The sequence below is a fragment of the Petromyzon marinus genome, chromosome 10 (genome assembly GCF_048934315.1).
Source record: "Petromyzon marinus isolate PM22_M1 ecotype Great Lakes invasive population chromosome 10, UKy_Petmar_22M1.pri1.0, whole genome shotgun sequence".
Taxonomy (NCBI): Eukaryota; Metazoa; Chordata; class Hyperoartia; order Petromyzontiformes; family Petromyzontidae; genus Petromyzon; species Petromyzon marinus.
Window position 1 is genome coordinate 7,305,398 of NC_133676.1, and position 19,966 is coordinate 7,325,363.

Sequence of the window (19,966 nt, forward strand, 5' to 3'; positions counted from 1 at the left end):
TCACCCGCTTAGCGTCTCTTGAGGAATGTACCTGTGTGATGTGTGAATACAGTAAACACAACAGCCCTGTTTGCATTCAAAAATAGACCCAGAATAAACACACGAATGTTTGCACTTGGCTTCTCAGATAATTGTGTTTGTATGTGTGCTCTTCTATTAGTTTAGTCTGGATAATTGCTTTTAGCTCAGTGTGGTTCATTGCCAGGTGTAATTCGTGTCTTATTATACATTTTTACGTGAGATCCTATGTGCGTAAGAGTAACAGCTTGTTCTTTTAAGATTGATGACAACTTATTGTTTATAATTGGTAGAAATAATATAATATACAGGTTGGTGAGTGGTGGGTGCAGTAACCTAAGTTCAATTCCTGGCCACTGCTAACATCAGTGATAAATGCTAAACCATTCTGGGCACTCCTTGACCAATCCACATAGGCCAGCATGGTGAAGTATGGTTATACCACACCCCGTGACAGACACAACATGGGGAGGCCTTCAACTACCTGTGGATTTACTAAGGCCTATAAATAATTAAAATAATTATTTTATATATAAAATGGGACTGTAAGCATGGTAACTTTGAAAGTGCATTACATTTTTATGCGACCGCCTTCACAGTGTATGCCACGTATTGACCAGATCTCATTGCAGTTGTTGATTCAAACCATCAGGCCTGTCTGAATGAGGCCAGCGGTGAGCCTGCTCAATGCCAGGCTGCCCGGTTACTCGATCTCACCTCACGGTCGTCATCCTCGGCACACTGCTCTGCAGCAGCACTGGGGTCAGGCCGGATGAGCATCTGTTGGATGGCCCCCTGTGTAAATAGAGCACAAGAGCAAAGTGTGTTTATAGCCTTGCTTGTGACACTTAAATTCAATTCCTAGCCATGGCTAACATTAGTAGCGAGTAAGATCTCAACCAATCCTGGCTCCACCCACCCCTTCATCAACCCACATGGATCAGAGTGATGAAGTATGGTCAAATGACTTCCATGACTGTCATGACTTTCATCCAGCAGTGGATTGACAAAGGGCTCTAAATTGTAAAGAATATATAAACTGACAAATCTGCTCATGCCAATCTAACATTTTTACAATGGTTACGCATTATTTTCCGTTCGAACATCCTGTCTCATACTGCCAAATTTTGGAGCATTTTTTTACATTGCAATGGACTTGTGTTACGTGGTATAAACATTTAACATTTCACGTGCAGAAAATAAAATGCCAATTGGCTGGTTTATCTTTCCAAAAGTGTGCATTCTCTGAATCACAGCTGAAAGGTAACCCCTGCTGACCAGAGCCTCTGAGCCTATAAACAAAACCACTTATTTTCCCATGCCCATCTCTGGTCCCACCAACGGCCAGACGCCCTCAGGCACGAGAAAACCATCCTTCCCAGGGGAGCCGGGAAACCAGAAGCCACTGGGGATCACTCTCTACATTCGTTGTGGATCGCTGGGGAAGTATGCGGGTTTGTTTTCTAGTTGAGGCATTTTCTGAGGGGCAAGACTATGAGTGGATGCATGAGCGGAATTTTGCATTGAGATCGTATATTTGCTTTGATGCATTCGACTGTCAGTCAATAAAAGAGTATCAATGCTGAGAATCAGCGAGGCCGAGTGGGGAGTTGGATATTCGGGAGTATTGTCCCATGCGTGGCTCCTGTATGAGACTTGGGAGCCCAAACAGAAGCTATCAAATGTGCGATTATGGCAAAATCTGTACAATGTATTTTATTTGAGTTGTATTATTACAATATGTTCTATACAAATACATTCTTTTTAAGTGGAGGACTATTTTGACAAGTGATTTGAGGTAGTAGCTGTACTGCTATGGCTCTCACATAATCATTTAGACGTGTAATTTTCACCCTTTCACAGATCTTTCTGTAATTTTTTAGGAATACATTTTCAGATTTTTTTGGGGATCCCTTCAGTTGACAATTAGATTTTTTATGACGAAAACATCTTAGTTTGCCTCCCTGAGCATCTCTAGTGGCATTCCAGGAAAGATTAACAATACAGCTTTGCTTCCCCGACATCCCTACCGGTATCAATTGAAATCCCAGTGAAAATTTTTAAAGGGTCAAACGTACCACCCACGTACAACAGCAAGGATATAATGAATTACTATTATTATTCTTGCATCCATCAAAGGGGCAGAAAACGAGCCAGCTGCATAAGCATTTTTCACGCTTGAGGGAGGGACTAAGCTCAAAAGAACTCTAAAGCAGCACAAAGAGCAGCAACAGTGACGACAGCCAGTCCTCAATCTCACTTCCTTCATCCCGGTGGCACGCTAGTTACTGATTGAACAAGCTTGTTTTTAAACACATTCTGGCACACAATGGATTTCCCAATAATATCAGGGTGAGCATCATCTCAAAGCCACGGTTGGAAAAAAAAATTGTCAGCAGGAAAAAAAATCGCCAGACCAGGCAAAGTCTGAATTGCTATAATATTAATGCTTCATCTCTCCTCTTTCCACCTCCTGCAGATATTTCTCAAATGTCACCATTTCCTAAATCTCCTGGTGCCCTTTTCTGCCCTACCCCATGCCCCAAGAGCCCACCTTCGCCCATTTCAATGAAACAAATCCTCTCCCAGCTGCATAAATGCCATAGCCAGTCACCACTATGTGTTATCGTTCATGTTAATTATTCAGGAAATACTAAAGCATATCAAAATTATACCTGGAAAAAAATCGCTGAGGTAAACAAGACACCGGAAACCTCGCAGCGATGTTAGGACCACACGGTGGGATCCAATCAAAAGCATTTTCCTGACCCTAAATCCACCTCTCCATGGGCCAGATTTCAAATTAACAAGAGGATTCTGTTCTCGCCTAGCATTGCAATGCCGCGGGGGTGGGGTGGGATCAGCAACCGCACAAAGCCAGATTTCTTGTGAGCGGAATGACGGAGCATAATCCCACAGAGGAACATTTTCTCTGCTACTCGTATAATAATGGTGCTTCCTTCCCAACTGGATGTTCAACACTTGCGCCATTATGCACGGGCTGTGAGGTTGCCCAACAGATGTGGGATATTTCATGTGTTGGGAACCACGTTTTTCAGCAGGGGGGGTAACATGCGAAGGTTTAAAATCCTTCCACATTCACACCCTCTGCCCCCACGGGTCAATCCTGTACCAACACAAGCTCTTAGAATGCTCTACGCACAGTACCTTTTCAAAGTGGTCATTCAATGCAGCCACTGTATTCACACCAGCAACAAGAAAGCAGTGATTTGTTTCACTTGTGCCTCTACAAGCTCTGAGCCCAAAAAACATTTCCTAAATTCCTGTTACCTCCTTTGACACCGCCAGGCTGTCGCCAACATAACCGTGCCAACAATGTTTAACAATCTATGCCTTTGTTTTAATTGCCCTTTCAAGGACAATAACTGTGCTCCAGTACTCCCTGCGGACTGAGGTATAGGCAGATATGTGAAAAGTTCAGATATGTGAACATATACAGTATAGAAAATTACAGTTACAACGTGCACAGATACCATTTGGGTATGGGCAGTTAGTTGGTCATGTCAGATATGGGAGAGTCGGATATATGCGACCATTTACTGTATTATCGGCTGTTACATTTCTTGATAAAAAATATATATACCATATCAAACTTCCTTGAAATGGAAATGCTATTTACACTCAGTTACTAACGCTCTCTCTCTTTGCTGGGATAAGTTAAATGAGAGCATGTGGGGTACCAGTGGGGTTATGGGATGGATCCCACGCTTAACCTTGCCAATATGAGCCATCGGCTGTTGTGGAGCAAAGTGGACTCTGCACGGTTTAAATGGGGCAAAAAAAAAATCTCTCTGGCCAGAGGCCCAGCCAAACTTGCCACAAACTTGTCGGAGTCAGCATCGCCACCGTGTGCGATGAACACGTTGGCCTCCTCCTCGATGTCCAGGGGATTGCTGGAACGCTCGATGGCCGACCGCTCCACGAGTTTGCAGTCGAAGTAGAACGAGACCGTGTCGCCGTCCACAGACACCGCCATTCGCACCCAGCGGTTTGTCGCCACGGGAAGCTGTAGCGAGCAAACCACCGGGGACACGCGTGTAAGCGCTTTTGTCTTTTTAACAGGGGTGGCTGCAGACGACCAAGCTTCATTTAGACAAATGTACCTTCATTAGCACAGTTTAAAATGTTCTTTCATGTTTTGGAACATACGAGTGCCATGCAATGCATGGTCAGAAAATTATACAACTTCCCAAGCTTGCTTTATTTTAAAGAGCCTGTAGTATATTATTAAATAGATAAAAATATAAACAAGACATCAAAAGCATGCCTGAAGCCCCGCATCACGATCACGAGCAGAAATACTTTCATTCTTACAACGTATCTTTTCTTTTTAATTTACAGTGCGATTAAGATGGGCCAAAGTGTGGGTGTCCCCACTTTTTCCAAGATGCCTGGCCAGCATAGTAGAGTAGGCCAAATACCCTCGAGCAGGGCTTTCTAGGGCTTCCTCGAGTTGGAGGCCCTTCCGGCAGCAGTGGTGTGCGCAAGACATTATAGGAGTGCTCCGTCACCTCAAGTGAAAAACCTCAAACAACTTCGTGATGGATTCTAGTACCGAGTTGTGATTCACTGTGTTAAAAAAAAGTGTACTTTGTTTATTGATGTTTAAAAAAAAAAACAAGCTTCTGTGAGGAACTTTTATGCATGTGGCACAGGGGGGCCCGCCTCCCCCCATCCGTTCCCCCACCCCCCTCTACCCCCCCCCCCCCCTTACTGGGAAGGCAGCGGCAATGCGCGTGTCGGCAGTGCTCGACTCCGTGTAGAAGATCAGCAGCGTCTGCTCCCCATCCTCCACGGGCGACAGCTTGAGCCCGAGCTGCACCACCTGCTGCGACGAGTCCGTGACCGCGAAGAGGACGCCCCCTTCGTCCGACGAGGGCCGCACCGTCACCAGGATCGAGAAGTCCTGCGGGAACGGCTCCGGCAGGAAGTTCTGCGCCGGCCGGCCCACGCTGGCCTCCTCGGCAAACTGATAGGCAGGGAAGCCTTCGAAGCCGCTTACAAAGGAGACCGGAGCGGGCAGAGGCACGCCGACTATCTGAGTCAGGTCCACCTCATGCTCCTCACCTGCAATGGTGACAAAAAAAAACAAAGGGTGTGGGGTGACACCTCATCATTAGCCCCATCATCATAATTACTGTCCTCAGTGTGAAAGGAAGGAGTGGATACTCCTAAATATCTGAGTTAAATCCTGAGTCAATGAGGTAGGAATTTAAAGCAGAAATGTTGAGGCACAAAAAAGCTGATAGTGCAGTTTCAACAATATTTCATTGATAAATGATTAAGCATGTGAGTATGTGTAAGCCACCTCTAAACCGCAGTGTAGCCACTGCTGGAATTATTCATCTTAATCTGCGGTGACAGCGAATTAAAATGGTTTCAGTCCAAATAATTCCTTAGCTCTCAGAAGACAACTTATGGCCAGCACTGCATTCGCCAGAACAAAAAAATAAAAGTGCTAGTTTCCTTCTTAAGTGTGAGTTTTTAGAGTAGAAATGGATTTAGTCGTTTCAAAACAACAGAAGCGAATCCCTTGCCAACACTTGGCAACAAAAAACAGAAGCACAAAGAATTCAATTTACATTTTACAATCCAAAGCAATAAATGCAAAGTGGACGGGTGTTTTGTAAGCAGACAAATGCCAGCATTTTTTTTTCTTAAGACAGGGTCAAACGGGATGTCTTCAAGCACTCACCACATGTCCATTAAGGCACAAGGCTACAAATGAATAGCAAACTTAGAGGCTTGTTTTTAAACACATCACATTATTGAACACATCATATTTGAAAGTGTAAACACACCACGTTGTTTCGTAGCTTGCAAAAAGGTCAGATCCTTCAGAAGTGCAATTCATTGGGTAGAGCAATTACGGTAGTGAGCCCAAAGGTAAGATTGTGAGCATCTTGTAATCCAGTACAGTACATACAGTGAGGGAAAAAAGTATTTGATCCCCTGCTGATTTTGTACGTTTGCCCACTGACAAAGAAATGATCAGTCTAGAATTTTAATGGTAGGTTTATTTGAACAGTGAGAGGCAGATTAACAACAACAAAAAAACAGAAAAACGCATGTCAAAAATGTTATAAATTGATTTGCATTTTAATGAGGGAAATAAGTATTTGACCCTCTCTAATCAGAAAGATTTCTGGCTCCCAGGTGTCTTTTATACATGTAACGAGTTGAGATTAGGAGCACACTCTTAAAGGGAGTGCTCCTAATCTCAGCTTGTTACCTGTATAAAAGACACCTGTCCACAGAAGCAATCAATCAATCAATCAGATTCCAAACTCTCCACTATGGCCAAGACCAAAGAGCTCTCCAAGGATGTCAGGGACAAGATTGTAGACCTACACAAGGCTGGAATGGGCTACAAGACCATTGCCAAGCAGCTTGGTGAGAAGGTGACAACAGTTGGTGCGATTATTCGCAAATGGAATAAACACAAAAGAACTGTCAATCTCCCTCGGCCTGGGGCTCCATGCAAGATCTCACCTCGTGGAGTTGCAATGATCATGAGAACGGTGAGGAATCAGCCAAGAACTACACGGGAGGATCTTGTCAATGATCTCAAGGCAGCTGGGACCATAGTCACCAAAAAACAATTGGTAACACACTACGCCGTGAAGGACTGAAATCCTGCAGCGCCCGCAAGGCCCCCCTGCTCAAGAAAGCACATATACATGCCCGTCTGAAGTTTGCCAATGAACATCTGAATGATTCAGAGGACAACTGGGTGAAAGTGTTGTGGTCAGATGAGACCAAAATTGAGCTCTTTGGCATAAACTCAACTCGCTGTGTTTAGAGGAGGAGGAATGCTGCCTATTACCCTAAGAACACAATCCCCACCGTCAAACATGGAGGTGGAAACATTATGCTTTGGGGGTGTTTTTCTGCTAAGGGGACAGGACAACTTCGCCGCATCAAAGGGACGATGGACGGGGCCATGTACCGTCAAATCTTGGGTGACAACCTCCTTCCCTCAGCCAGGGCATTGAAAATGGGTCGTGGATGGGTATTCCAGCATGGCAATGACCCAAAACACGCGGCCAAGGCAACACAGGAGTGGCTTAAGAAGAAGTACATTAAGGTCCTGGAGTGGCCTAGCCAGTCTCCAGACCTTAATCCCATAGAAAATCTGTGGAGGGAGCTGAAGGTTCGAGTTGCCAAACGTCATCCTCGAAACCTTAATGACTTGGAGAAGATCTGCAAAGAGGAGTGGGACAAAATCCCTCCTGAGATGTGTGCAAACCTGGTGGCCAACTACAATAAACGTCTGACCTCTGTGATTGCCAACAAGGGTTTTGCCACCAAGTACTAAGTCATGTTTTGCAGAGGGGTCAAATACTTATTTCCCTCATTAAAATGCAAATCAATTTATAACATTTTTGACATGCGTTTTTCTGGATTTTTGTTGTTGTTATTCTGTCTCTCACTGTTCAAATAAACCTACCATTAAAATTATAGACTGATCATTTCTTTGTCAGTGGGCAAACGTGCAAAATCAACAGGGGATCAAATACTGTTTTCCCTCACTGTAGGTAAAGATTCAGCCCTCCAATTGCTGCTTCATGCCACTGCTGGGCAAAGGTCCACGAGACGGAGCTCTAAACAGCCCTTCCATAGGGTATTTGGTCTACTGTTTCACGCTGGCCAGACATCTTGAATTAGATGGGAGTACCCACACTTTACCCCACCACACACTATCCTGCCAGTCGACCTAACTGTGGTTGTTCCCGTTTATGCTGCTGGGTGGACAGAGGCGACATTGAATTGATCAAGAAAAATTCTGGATTGCAAGTCCAATGTGCTAAGCATTACACCAAAACACCACCAACCCAGTGTGTATCTGCCTTAGAACTTTAAATCGAAAGCCGGAAAGCATGCACATGTGTGAATGTTAATAAACTATGATCGTTTGTGGAGAAAATTAACCAATGCCACGATGAAAATTGGGCTGATTTTCAAAGTAAGGCTTTAGTATTTATTCTGTTTTGTTATGCCATTCAAATGCCGTAACATTCAAACGCCATGACAAAGTAATTTAAGGAGAGATATAATACTGGGAAATGGCTGTTTTAGTTTGGAAAGATAACTTGAGCTTTCTTATTATTCATTGCCCTCCTTAAGTGAGGAAGAATCCTCGATGGCAAACAGACTGGTTAAACTCAAGCAGTCGACAAAATATAGTTTTTGGATATGTATGAACTTGTGGACAAAATATAGTTTTTGGATATGTATCAACTTGCCAGTAAACACAACAATGGCCAAATAAAGTAATGCAATCTGAAATTCCTGTACACATGCACAGCTCAGTTAGCACAAATTGTAGTTAATCGCAACCACAAACGTTTTAAAGTATGGGGCTAACTCTGGCAATCTATACACATTCTCACATTACTCTGATTGCACTGAACTGTGATAAAAGATATGTTTGTGCTTATTTAATTATTTACAACAGCTGCCTATGAGTGTTGCAAGCTGCTCTTGAGAAGTTCAAATAGTTTATACAAAGGAAACAAGTAAAGACACACTTACCATTCGGACCATACCAGTGCAGTAGAGGGCAAGGTTCCAGATATGTTGGTAAGGCATCTTCGAGTGGCCCAACCGTAGAACCAACATAACTCATGCCATCAAGCTGACTTAGTAGGTCACCGTATCTCGCTGACACATCCTCGTTCCCACGCGTGTAGCCCTCACGCTGACCCGACGACTCCTCACGCTGCGAGAGGACAAACCTCTCGTCTGCAGAATTGCCATCTTTGGCCAAATCACCAGATTTGAATCCGCTACTTTCCTCCTCAGCGACGGTCGCCGGGCGGGCCGTGCTAAAGTCAAGAGGCTGCGTGACGGCAGATGCTGAGACATCGCCGTGCAGTGTAGGTGACGGCGAAGGAGACGGCGCTGTCGTGGTTTCTTGCTGCCCACTCCACCGCTCCCAGAACCACTTCAGGTACTGGGCTTGACCCGTGTGGCAGAGACTCAGCGCGAGAGCCAGGCACACGAGCGGTGGCGGACGCAGCAACTTCCCACGCATGTCTCAAAGTTGCCAAGCACGGCCGATTTTACACAAAGGCACAATTGTATGTACACAATTGTTCTCGTTTTAAAATCAAATGAATATACTAGTTCCTTGTTATTATTGGGGGGGGGGGGTTTCAGTATATTACTAATCTGTTCGGGTTTGCAACTCGATGTTGATGTAAAGTTAATCTCGCAGCAAGAAGTACAAGTAATGCAGGTTGGCAGGGCAGCTTTAAATGTTCCTCTCTTTCTGCTTTGTTTAGGGCTAGTCTGAACTAAGAGCTCGACCATTCACGCACAGACAATGGAAATCAATGGTTTGGAAAACTTTAAAGAATTACTTTTTTTTACTCCTAGACACACCCCAAAACTCCAAACATTCACTCAGGTGGTTTACAGATGATTGTAGCCGTCGATACAAAATTTCTAAACTAAATTAATAAACCATTTCCTAAAAATAATTTCCATCTAGTTGCCTAACACCTGTGTCATATAACGCTGCAATATTCCATGCGAAGAAACACTCAGAGTGGTACCCACGTCACTTGAGAAGGTAAACAACTCTAGTCAAGACCCTTCTATTTCCATTGGACCCACGGTCGCAGATGCGTTGCCGCCTTCTCACAACCTTCTTCTCATGCACCCTCCAGAGTTTAATCACAGAGGTCCCATGAAAAGGCTAATGGGACCCCCCCCCTCTCCTTGCCACGACGGAGTATACCATGTAGCTTTCGATTTTGGGTGGGGAAGCACAATATGCAATTGATCTCACAACCGGCTGGCTGAGCGCTTTTTGCACGCGGGTTGTGTGCGCTCACGACTCTTTCACGTAGCAAGGCCACATTTCTTGCTTCGCACAACTCTTTTCTTCTCGTTAAAAAAAAAGATGAAACTTTTTTTTAATCAAAGGACCTGGTTGGACATTTCCTCCTGCACCAAGCTCAGGCTAAAAATCGCACTACATTCATTTGTGCCTGCCCTCAGTAACACACTCTCACTGGTCTCAATTGATTTGGGCAAAACCATGCAAGCAGTTCCCCTGCCCTTTTCGGTTTCAAAAACAAAAAGCTTGAGGAAAGTGTGCGAGTTGAGTTGATGATGGTGCATTGGGCAGCCTCCAATCGTGGATCTCTCCACTGCTCTCTCCCCACCCAGACGCTACACCCCATTGGGGGAGCCTGGTGTTTGTGGTTGCCTTTATCCAATCGGGGGGGGCTGTGATGAAGGGGTTACCCTCGGTCAAGGCATCACTCCATAGAGAAAGGCCGAAGCCTTGGGTGGCAGGTCAGATTATCTCCAGCTTAACGCAGCCACACCATACTTTTACTGCAATCGGTCTCTCCCTTTCGTTCCATAATTACTGGACCCACACCATACTTGTCGATTCTGCAGGCTTGAGCGGGTAGCCTGCTGTTTTTATAGGCAAAAATAAAGGCATTAGGGGGAGGAAAAAAAATCCCACAAAATGTTATGAAACTCTATGGTTAGCTTTTAAAATCGGTATGCAGTACGGGATTAGAAAATTGGCAGCTGACCGCTTAAATTAGTAGAGTTGGCATGTATGCTACGCTCAAGAGGCAGCCTAACTTAACGTCTCAAATTCATTCCCAAGTGCGGTGTGCTTAGTGAGCGGATGTGCAATTTACAGAAGAGCCCTTTTTACTGTTGAAGGTTTATGCCCATGGCAGAGACAACTCCTGAATAGGGGCTGAGAAGAGAGACACTGAGGAAGAGTGCCTCACATTGCCTTCGTAAATACAAACTCACACCGGGCATTGTCCAAGGGAAGACTATGTGGATGCGAAAATACAGAGGAGTAAAAGTTTAATTCAGCCACGGTTGATATTTTCTACTCTTAGTACACACATTTTTTTTATTACATATGTATCACCAATTGAACAGCAGCCAACAAACTTTGTCCTTTCAAAACCCACTGCCATATTCATTGTGTAACTCGTGCCATTCATCAATCCTGGGATCCACACATGGATTCCAAGAGACCTGCATTCATTTCCCAGCCTTTCATGTCTTTTGCACTTCGTGAGACTACATTTTTCCAAAACAAAGGACTTTAAATGTGAATCAGAAATATCGACAAACTGCGGCATCATCAACCTATTTTTACCTGGGAACATCACAAAGCAATTACAGCAGTACGTGTGGTGTAGTGCAATTTGATTTTAGCAAGTGCTGTTTTAATGTTTAATTGATAAGTACACTTTGTTCTCTCATTTGTTCATTTCAGGGACATAATTTTCATTTACAATTCACATTGTTATCTAAGAGAGAATTGAAAAACTAAGCTCTATGAATGTGCTGAGAATGGCTAATGTGGTAAGTGGTACTCTTTAACCTAATCATAACCCATACCATGGCCAGTATTTAAAGCTAAGGGAACTAATTTATTACGGCTTATTTATTTTATAATTACATGAGTTGTGGGACATTTATAATGGTGCTGTGTGGAGTGCAGTGGTCAGTGCACTGCTCTGTGAACCTGGAAACCTGAGTTTGATCCCCAGCAACAGCTAACATCACCACTGGTTCCCCCTCTTCATCACCCTCCACTGACCAGCCTGGTGAAGTATGGTCAAAACATTACCGCCCCCCCCACCCCTAAATATCCACCTCAAGATGGGGAACCCGTTATCCAGCAATCCATTGACGAAGGGAATTATTAGGACTTGTATTATTGCAATGTGTATATGTACCTCATGTTTATTTAGCTCGCATCAACCTCCTATTCAAGAAGGGCTATTCAGCATTCTCGATCAATCGCACGTTCGGGGATGAAAACCCGTCGGCATTTGACCTTTCGAAGGATAGCCGAGGACGTGAGTGTGGATGCCGCAACACAATTCGTGAAGCCTATAATTTATGAGACTCCCATGTGCGTTCAGGGTCCAAGCGACGACTTGTAATGTTATACGGCTGCTTGTTACGGTGCCTCCTTTGGTTTAAAAAAAAAATCGCAACGTTTCCTGTGTAGGTTCAGGAGAGCCCGACAAGACACTCAGGTCAACCAACTACAGTAGCGCCATCTTGTGGTCATCACGGAAATATTTGAATGACCTTTACTTTCCACGTGGTCGTGGAAAGTAATACAAGTGGAGTGAGTCACTCAGAGACACTAATAGTAGGAGGCAGTCTGTTTATTATCGCCTTCACAGGTACAGGGAGTAACTACACTATGGTCAGGACAGCTAACAGGCTGCCTGACTAGCAACGCCGTGGAGCTGAATACGGTGACGAAGACTCATGCAGCATGACGGGTTCCACTCCAACCAACAGCCCCGAAACTTGCTCGGGGTCCCCCTTTTATCCACCCAGCGTGGCCTCTCGCTCCGCCTTCGGCCACGCCCCCCTTCTAGAACCTACTAGAAGGTTCCCGGCCTTTAACTCACGTGCCCCCTCTGTCACCTTTGCCCCACGTCCCTTTCTCTGGCTTATCACATGACCTGCTGGCAGACGGGGCTGCTACAACAACAGGTCCTCTTCTCTGCCAGCAACCAGCGCTTCGCGCCATAGTAACCCATGCCATGTCACGACACAAGTATACATGTACAGCCCTTTGTTAATCCGCTGCTGGATGAAGGTCTCCCCACGCCATGTCAGTCGTGGTGGTTGTTTGCCCATACTTCACCACTCTGGTCAGTGCAGGTTGCCGTAATGTTTCAGTCTTTAAGCAAAGCACTTTTTTTCATTCATAAGCACGTTTGGCCGTAAAAAATGTCAACAGAGATGTTAATGTTTAAAAAAAATACAATTAAGCAACGTGAGTGAATATATGGGAGAATATACACGTATATGTAAAGCAGCCATCCCTCACATTTAATCATGAGCCTAGACCAGTTATTTCACTTGGTACCACATTTAATCATGTGCCTAGACCAGTTATTTCACTTGGTACCACATTTAATCATGTGCCTAGACCAGTTATTTCACTTGGTACCACATTTAATCATGTGCCTAGACCAGTTATTTCACTTGGTACCACATTTAATCATGTGCCTAGACCAGTTATTTCACTTGGTACCACATTTAATCATGTGCCTAGACCAGTTATTTCACTTGGTACCACATTTAATCATGTGCCTAGACCAGTTATTTCACTTGGTACCACATTTAATCATGTGCCTAGACCAGTTATTTCACTTGGTACCACATTTAATCATGTGCCTAGACCAGTTATTTCACTTGGTACCACATTTAATCATGTGCCTAGACCAGTTATTTCACTTGGTACCACATTTAATCATGTGCCTAGACCAGTTATTTCACTTGGTACCACATTTAATCATGTGCCTAGACCAGTTATTTCACTTGGTACCACATTTAATCATGTGCCTAGGCCAGTTATTTCACTTGGTACCACATTTAATCATGAGCCTAGGCCAGTTATTTCACTTGGTACCACATTTAATCATGAGCCTAGACCAGTTATTTCACTTGGTACCACATTTAATCATGTGCCTAGACCAGTTATTTCACTTGGTACCACATTTTATCATGTGCCTAGACCAGTTATTTCACTTGGTACCACATTTAATCATGTGCCTAGACCAGTTATTTCACTTGGTACCACATTTTATCATGAGCCTAGACCAGTTATTTCACTTGGTACCACATTTAATAATGTGCCTAGACCAGTTATTTCACTTGGTACCACATTTAATCATGTGCCTAGACCAGTTATTTCACTTGGTACCACATTTAATCATGTGCCTAGACCAGTTATTTCACTTGGTACCACATTTAATAATGTGCCTAGACCAGTTATTTCACTTGGTACCACATTTAATAATGTGCCTAGACCAGTTATTTCACTTGGTACCACATTTAATCATGTGCCTAGACCAGTTATTTCACTTGGTACCACATTTAATCATGTGCCTAGACCAGTTATTTCACTTGGTACCACATTTAATAATGTGCCTAGACCAGTTATTTCACTTGGTACCACATTTAATCATGTGCCTAGACCAGTTATTTCACTTGGTACCACATTTAATCATGAGCCTAGACCAGTTATTTCACTTGGTACCACATTTAATCATGTGCCTAGACCAGTTATTTCACTTGGTACCACATTTAATAATGTGCCTAGACCAGTTATTTCACTTGGTACCACATTTTATCATGTGCCTAGACCAGTTATTTCACTTGGTACCACATTTTATCACGAGCCTAGACCAGTTATTTCACTTGGTACCACCTGAGATGGCACAGCTTTGTGTCATTGTGTCTATGTGGCCAATAACATGTGATTACGTGATAACCATTTGAAATGAGTGAGGTAATCAAGTAAATTACTTTTATTAGTAACGCAAATAAATCGGCACCCTAAACGTTTTGCTACCTTTGGCGATACCAATTACCACTCTGACCCATAGACTAGGTCTGTCATGAGCTATACGGAGGAAAGCACGTTTGTCAGTTTCTACCCACTCCTGGATGAAGGCCTCTCTAAGACGTCGCCATCTCCCACAGCTCTGCAATCCGACAATCCATCTCGCTGTTGCACATGAGCTGATTTCGTCGCTCCATCTCCACGATGCACGGGCTCTTGGCCATGCTACTCCTTTAGTGGCCACTCCCTCGTAAAGTCTCGACCACCGATCATCGTCCCTTCAATGTAAATTAATGCAGTCATGCGTCCGTCCTGCCCCAGGCCACTTTACTCAATTGAGAAGGCAATCATTACGTCTCTCACTTGCATTTACGCTCTGATCCGTGCATTTATATTTCTGTAACAAGCGTGCACCTCTCCATGCTTCTTCGCACTCTTCAAATTTTGTTACGTGTCTTGGTAACTGGCCATATTTCTAATACATATGCAACAACAATACAAGACATACATTGATTTAATTAATTTTTCTTTTACATGTTGGTAAGTTGCTTTTTATTATCAAGATCAGTTTTCCCAAAACACTCCAACCTGCTCTCTCTCGTCTTGCCACTTCATATCCTCACTTTGATCCCAGTCCGCCTTTAATAATTACCCACGGTATATATGTGTGTATATCTGTACTCTCGCGCAAATCATTTGGTGATGCTGCATTGGCAGTGGTGCAAAAGCACTTTATATATTTAAAAAAACACTCAACACGCTCATCAACACTGCATACAAAGACAAACCCTTAATTAATTAATTACGTGATTATGAAAGGGTTCTTCTGGTACTGGATAGCTACGATAACTATTCAAATGCCTATTTAAAAACTGGTCATCAGAACATTTTTTTTCCATTTAATTATCATCAGGCAAAATGGTTGTTAAGTGCAGTCTCCAATGGTGCAAGATGTTATCTCCCTCGCCTGGTATGCAGGAGTTCGTGGGTTCGATTCCAACGCGGATGCCTGTATATTTGGAGTTTGCATTTTCTCCCCGTGGTAGCGTGGATTTTTGTTGAGGTCCTTTGTTTTTTTTCTCCACATTTATAAACGTGCATTTTGAATATTGGGATAATACTGTAATTTGCACTTGATAAGCCACTTCGTTGAGCTATCATTTGTGGCCATGTCGCTTCTAAAAAAGAGCTGATAGCTCACTGACTTTATCTGGTAAAATAGAAATAGTTTACATTTTGATTTAAAGCTTTCGTGACTGCAGGGATTCATATTCTTGGTTCTTTCGGTAAAGTCACGTAGAAGGGAAGCAATAAAATAATAAAATATGTAGTGAGAATTTGATTGTTTAATATTTGTATTATTTTATTGTTTCCCTTCTACGTGACTTTACCGAAAGAACCAAGAATATAAATAGTTTAGTTTGCTTTTAATTCCCTATCTCAATCAATCCAAGGTTTGTAAGACGGCTACATTCACCAGACTGCTGAGACTTAACCACGGAGGGCACAGAGAAAGGATAACTAAATCAAACTAAACAAAAGGGAATAAAAAATACATGTTTATAGTCGGGCCTCTCCGTGTATGTGCTATGAATAAGGGCCATTGCCCAAAACGTCGGCGATCTTATATATTTAAATACATTTACTGTTTGCAAATGCCTTTACGGATTTCGCCAATTGTCCAGTCTTTGAAGGCTATCACTATAGTTTTGTAACACTCTGAAAATACATTTGACTCAGTAGATATTGATGCACTCATTCAAACTCAGGCCTACGTAAAAATAATATTAACACCGCCTGATGAAGACCGCTTGTGTTGCGATCGAAACGTCGTGGGTTTTCTCGCGTTTATTATTTTCAATTTATTATTTTTATTTTATTTTTATTTTCTATCTACGTGACTTTACCGAAAGAACCAAGAATGTAATATTAACACCGTTTACAAAAATGGAACAGTTACATTGAGACTTCATGGCGAAAGTAACAAAAGAAAGTATTATGCTGGAGTAAATGGTGATACGTAAAACTTGGACAAGAGAGGAATTTTGATTTAAAGCTTTCGTGACTGCAGGGATTGATATTCTTGGTTCTTTCGGTAAAGTCACGTAGAAGGGAAACAATAAAATAATAAAAATATAAAACAATAAAATTCTCACGACGTTTCGACTGCAACACAAGCAATCATGACATTTCGACTGCAACACAAGCAATCATGATCGTGAGAATTGTATTGTTTTATATTTTTTTATTATTTTATTGTTTCCCTTCTACGTGACTTTACCGAAAGAACCAAGAATAAGAGAGGAACTGTCCACCAGAGGGCACAATTGTCTCAATATTAAACAGCTCTCCTCGAAAAATGAGACTGGCTGACATGCTGGAGTGACCCCATTAATTATAGTGCTGAACCAAACGTTCATGTTGAAAAGCAAGCAAGACCTTTATCCTAGTAGCACCCTACCGAGCCTAGCTCCTAGACTAAGCAAACACGTGCCTGGGCAAGATTGCACATTGGAAATGGCAATTTTCTTTCTATAATTGTATTTGGTCATTGTTTCTCACAATGTTTTCCATTACACTACCACAATCAGTGTCCATGTTATTGGACTGGATCACAGAACAAAGGAGTATATTGGTGAAACTGTTATTCTATTCTTCCACATCTATGCTCACTGACCAGTGTGGTGCAGTATGGTTAATCAGCACCAAAAGGCCTACATGATGTGGATAGGACCTCAGCCAGCAGTGCCTGGAAAAGAGCTGTACAAGAAAATGCAACCTTCTGTATCTATAGTCTATAGTCTCATTGACTAAGACTGGTGCTGCACTTTTGGCTAAGATTGCCTCACTTTCCGAAAATTGGCTCTGAACCAAGCTATAAGTGCATTGTTAATATGTAGGTCATTCTGAGTAACGATACTCATGGGCCGTAACAGCATCCTCAACAGCGTGTATTGCCTACTGCCTTAGGAATGAGAAGCAGCAGCTGTATCTCTTGCCCATGGGAGGGAAAAAAAGCAGTCAGTGCTTACAGACACAAGACATAAAAGTGTAGTCTGGACTTCTCAGCAACAGACAGTGGGAGTGACACAAAGACGGGCGCTCCCACCACCATGCCCTCGCAACAACCCGTTAAAAATGTTCAAAACCAGCCGCAGGCAAGCGGCAGTATTTAATAAAGGACAAATTCTGCTGCTCTAAAGGGATTTATGTCTATCGGTTGTCCACATGCAGCTGTGACAATTCACTGTTTGCAAAGTGAAATGCGCAGATTTTTGTGCAAAAAAAATATTCCTCAAACCGCAAACAGGACCAGCTGCTTGCTGACCCACTCAAAGAGTTTGTTTTAAGTGGCAACAATAGCTCTCTAAACGCGGGCTTTATCTAATCTCCCAACTCAACGTATACTTTAGCTCTCCCTTATCTTCACGACACAATATCTCGGTGCTTGTTAGTGTGTTCATAGAGATGCACAGGAAGGCAATTGCCAGCGGTGTATGATTATTGAAGGAGACTGGCGCTGGGGTTAAGGGAAAGGCAAGCTTAAAACTAACCAGACTTGTTATCAGCACCCAGTTCAGTTACTCCGCAAACAAAGATAGCTTTTAAGTTTACTTCTTCTCATGGTAGCAATTATTCAGAGAATAACCATGCATGACTTTGTATCATCAACAGAAGAGGAGGGGGAGAAGCGGCAGTGGAGTAGAAGGGGCCATGTTTTGATTAAAGCTCACCTTGTTATCACCTTTAATTATAACACTGCTGGCATCAAGTGCCATCTGCCACCTTTCAAAGTCTGATCCTCGACCATAACTCTCCAAACGTTAACTCTTTGACACCAAAGCGATTTAGCAGCTCGTTGTTGTTTAAAAAGCATCAACCATACTTATTCTATTTCCGAGACTTTTAACGTTAACCCTCCGAAACACGAAATGAGAAAACGAGTTAAGTGTTAAAATGCAGCGCAAACTGCAAACATTACGTTAATGAAGCCACCACTTTGCAGCGCTTGCTCCCAGCAGCATTCCTGTTTTGACCTTTTGGGCAGCCCCCATTGGAGATTGGGGAGTGTTGCTTTCCTAGCTCGGCTGACACATGACCTCTGACCTCACTAGTCTACCTCTCCCTCAAAACCCATGTATCACGTCACATGCCACAACCCTCTTAAAGGGCTGCCAATTAAGATTTAAATTAGCCCATTCGTATTTGTATAAAATTGACACTAATGGATTGGTAGGAAAGAGAGTAAACAATATTCGGTCCATAATAGAGGAATATTCAGTCGTTAACTTCAAGTGGCTTGCAGGCTTGTTCAATTTGGAATTTAAACTTTTCCCAGCTAAAACAGTCTATGCAATGAGGCTTATTTTTATAATAACGCAATATATATAATTCATACACCCATTCGTAATTTCATTAACCCATTCAACAATCAGTTTTTGTTAATATTAGGAAAACATGTAGAATGACTACAAGCCACTTAAAATGTTCCATGTTCTCCAATGTGTTGAGGTTATACCATGTGCTGATCAGGATGCTTCTTCAAGAAGCATTCAATATTCTTCAGTTCCTAAAGATGCTCCCAGCATGTGGAGCGAAATAACAGACATCATGCTGAACACACGGTACAGCCTGAAAAGTTATACACATATTTTTATATTCTTGCCTGTGGTACTTGTGGTATGGACACGGAGAAATATGGCTTACAAGGAAGTCAATAAGTCTATGTTCACACGAGCAATTTACCAGTTACTGGTAGCTAGGGATACTTACTTACAAAATTACAGCAAACACATGTAACCTTGATTTCCATGAAAGAAATGGTAGGAGTTGGGCAGAGGCCCATAGGGATTTCCACTTCCGAGTGTAAAACGGCGGGGAGCTCAATTTTACACAGTGCCAAAATATCTCCGTGGGATAATCCTTCACAAAGAACTATATGGACCATTAGAGGTATCTGAGGTTATGTTTGCTTTTTAAATGATGAGGTCACCCCCACCGCTTTTCATTGTAACAAGAGACCATCATATGTCGGACTGCTAAATGTCCAATCTAAATTTATGTGTCACTATAAAAACACACCAAGTATCGAGTGACGTTACAAATTATGCAGCATCCATCATAATCTTAATACTAAAAAGGGAACCGCTAGCTTTACACTCAGCCAACAATGTTGGCCAACAACATTATTGTACAATTCCAACGAAAGCATACCCATATGATGGCTTCAAAAATCGTCATAATTTATGCGTTTATATGCTTTCTTTGAAGATCTGTTTTTCCAACTTCCTCGAAACATTCAACAGAAACTGCTTGCTGCTGCTACAGTGAAGCTGTGCAAGCAAGCGAGTTATCCGAGTGTTCTGGTCTCATGTTCTGGCCTTACGATTGACTCCTCTCGTGCATACTGTTGGCTTCTAGACAAACATCACGCTGTAACGGCCTTCAAACAACATGAAGCTCCCTGGAGGAAAATCTGCCGACTTCTCAAAACATTTCCTCAGTACAAATATCTAGGGCTTTGCTCGTCCAAATATGGGACAATAGTGTACA

The 19,966-nt window shown here is 42.9% G+C and overlaps 1 protein-coding gene across 4 annotated transcripts in view; it reads right to left on the reverse strand.

Annotated features, from left to right (window-relative positions):
• Window positions 1-19,966, reverse strand: part of LOC116941013 (uncharacterized) — a 94,833-nt gene that overhangs the window by 34,699 nt on the left and 40,168 nt on the right. Inside the window, exons 1-5 of one of the 4 annotated variants that reach the window (XM_076066093.1) lie at window positions 8,575-11,162; window positions 4,754-5,106; window positions 3,857-4,045; window positions 736-813; window positions 5-31 (exon numbers count right to left, since the gene is read on the reverse strand). In XM_076066093.1, the coding sequence (XP_075922208.1) occupies window positions 5-31; window positions 736-813; window positions 3,857-4,045; window positions 4,754-5,106; window positions 8,575-9,076 (1,149 nt within the window). In that variant the 5' untranslated portion in view covers window positions 9,077-11,162. Of the gene's footprint in view, window positions 1-4; window positions 32-735; window positions 814-3,856; window positions 4,046-4,753; window positions 5,107-8,574; window positions 11,164-19,966 lie in introns of those variants that run through there. The other 3 variants (XM_032951548.2, XM_032951550.2, XM_032951549.2) reach the window with 3 other exon arrangements.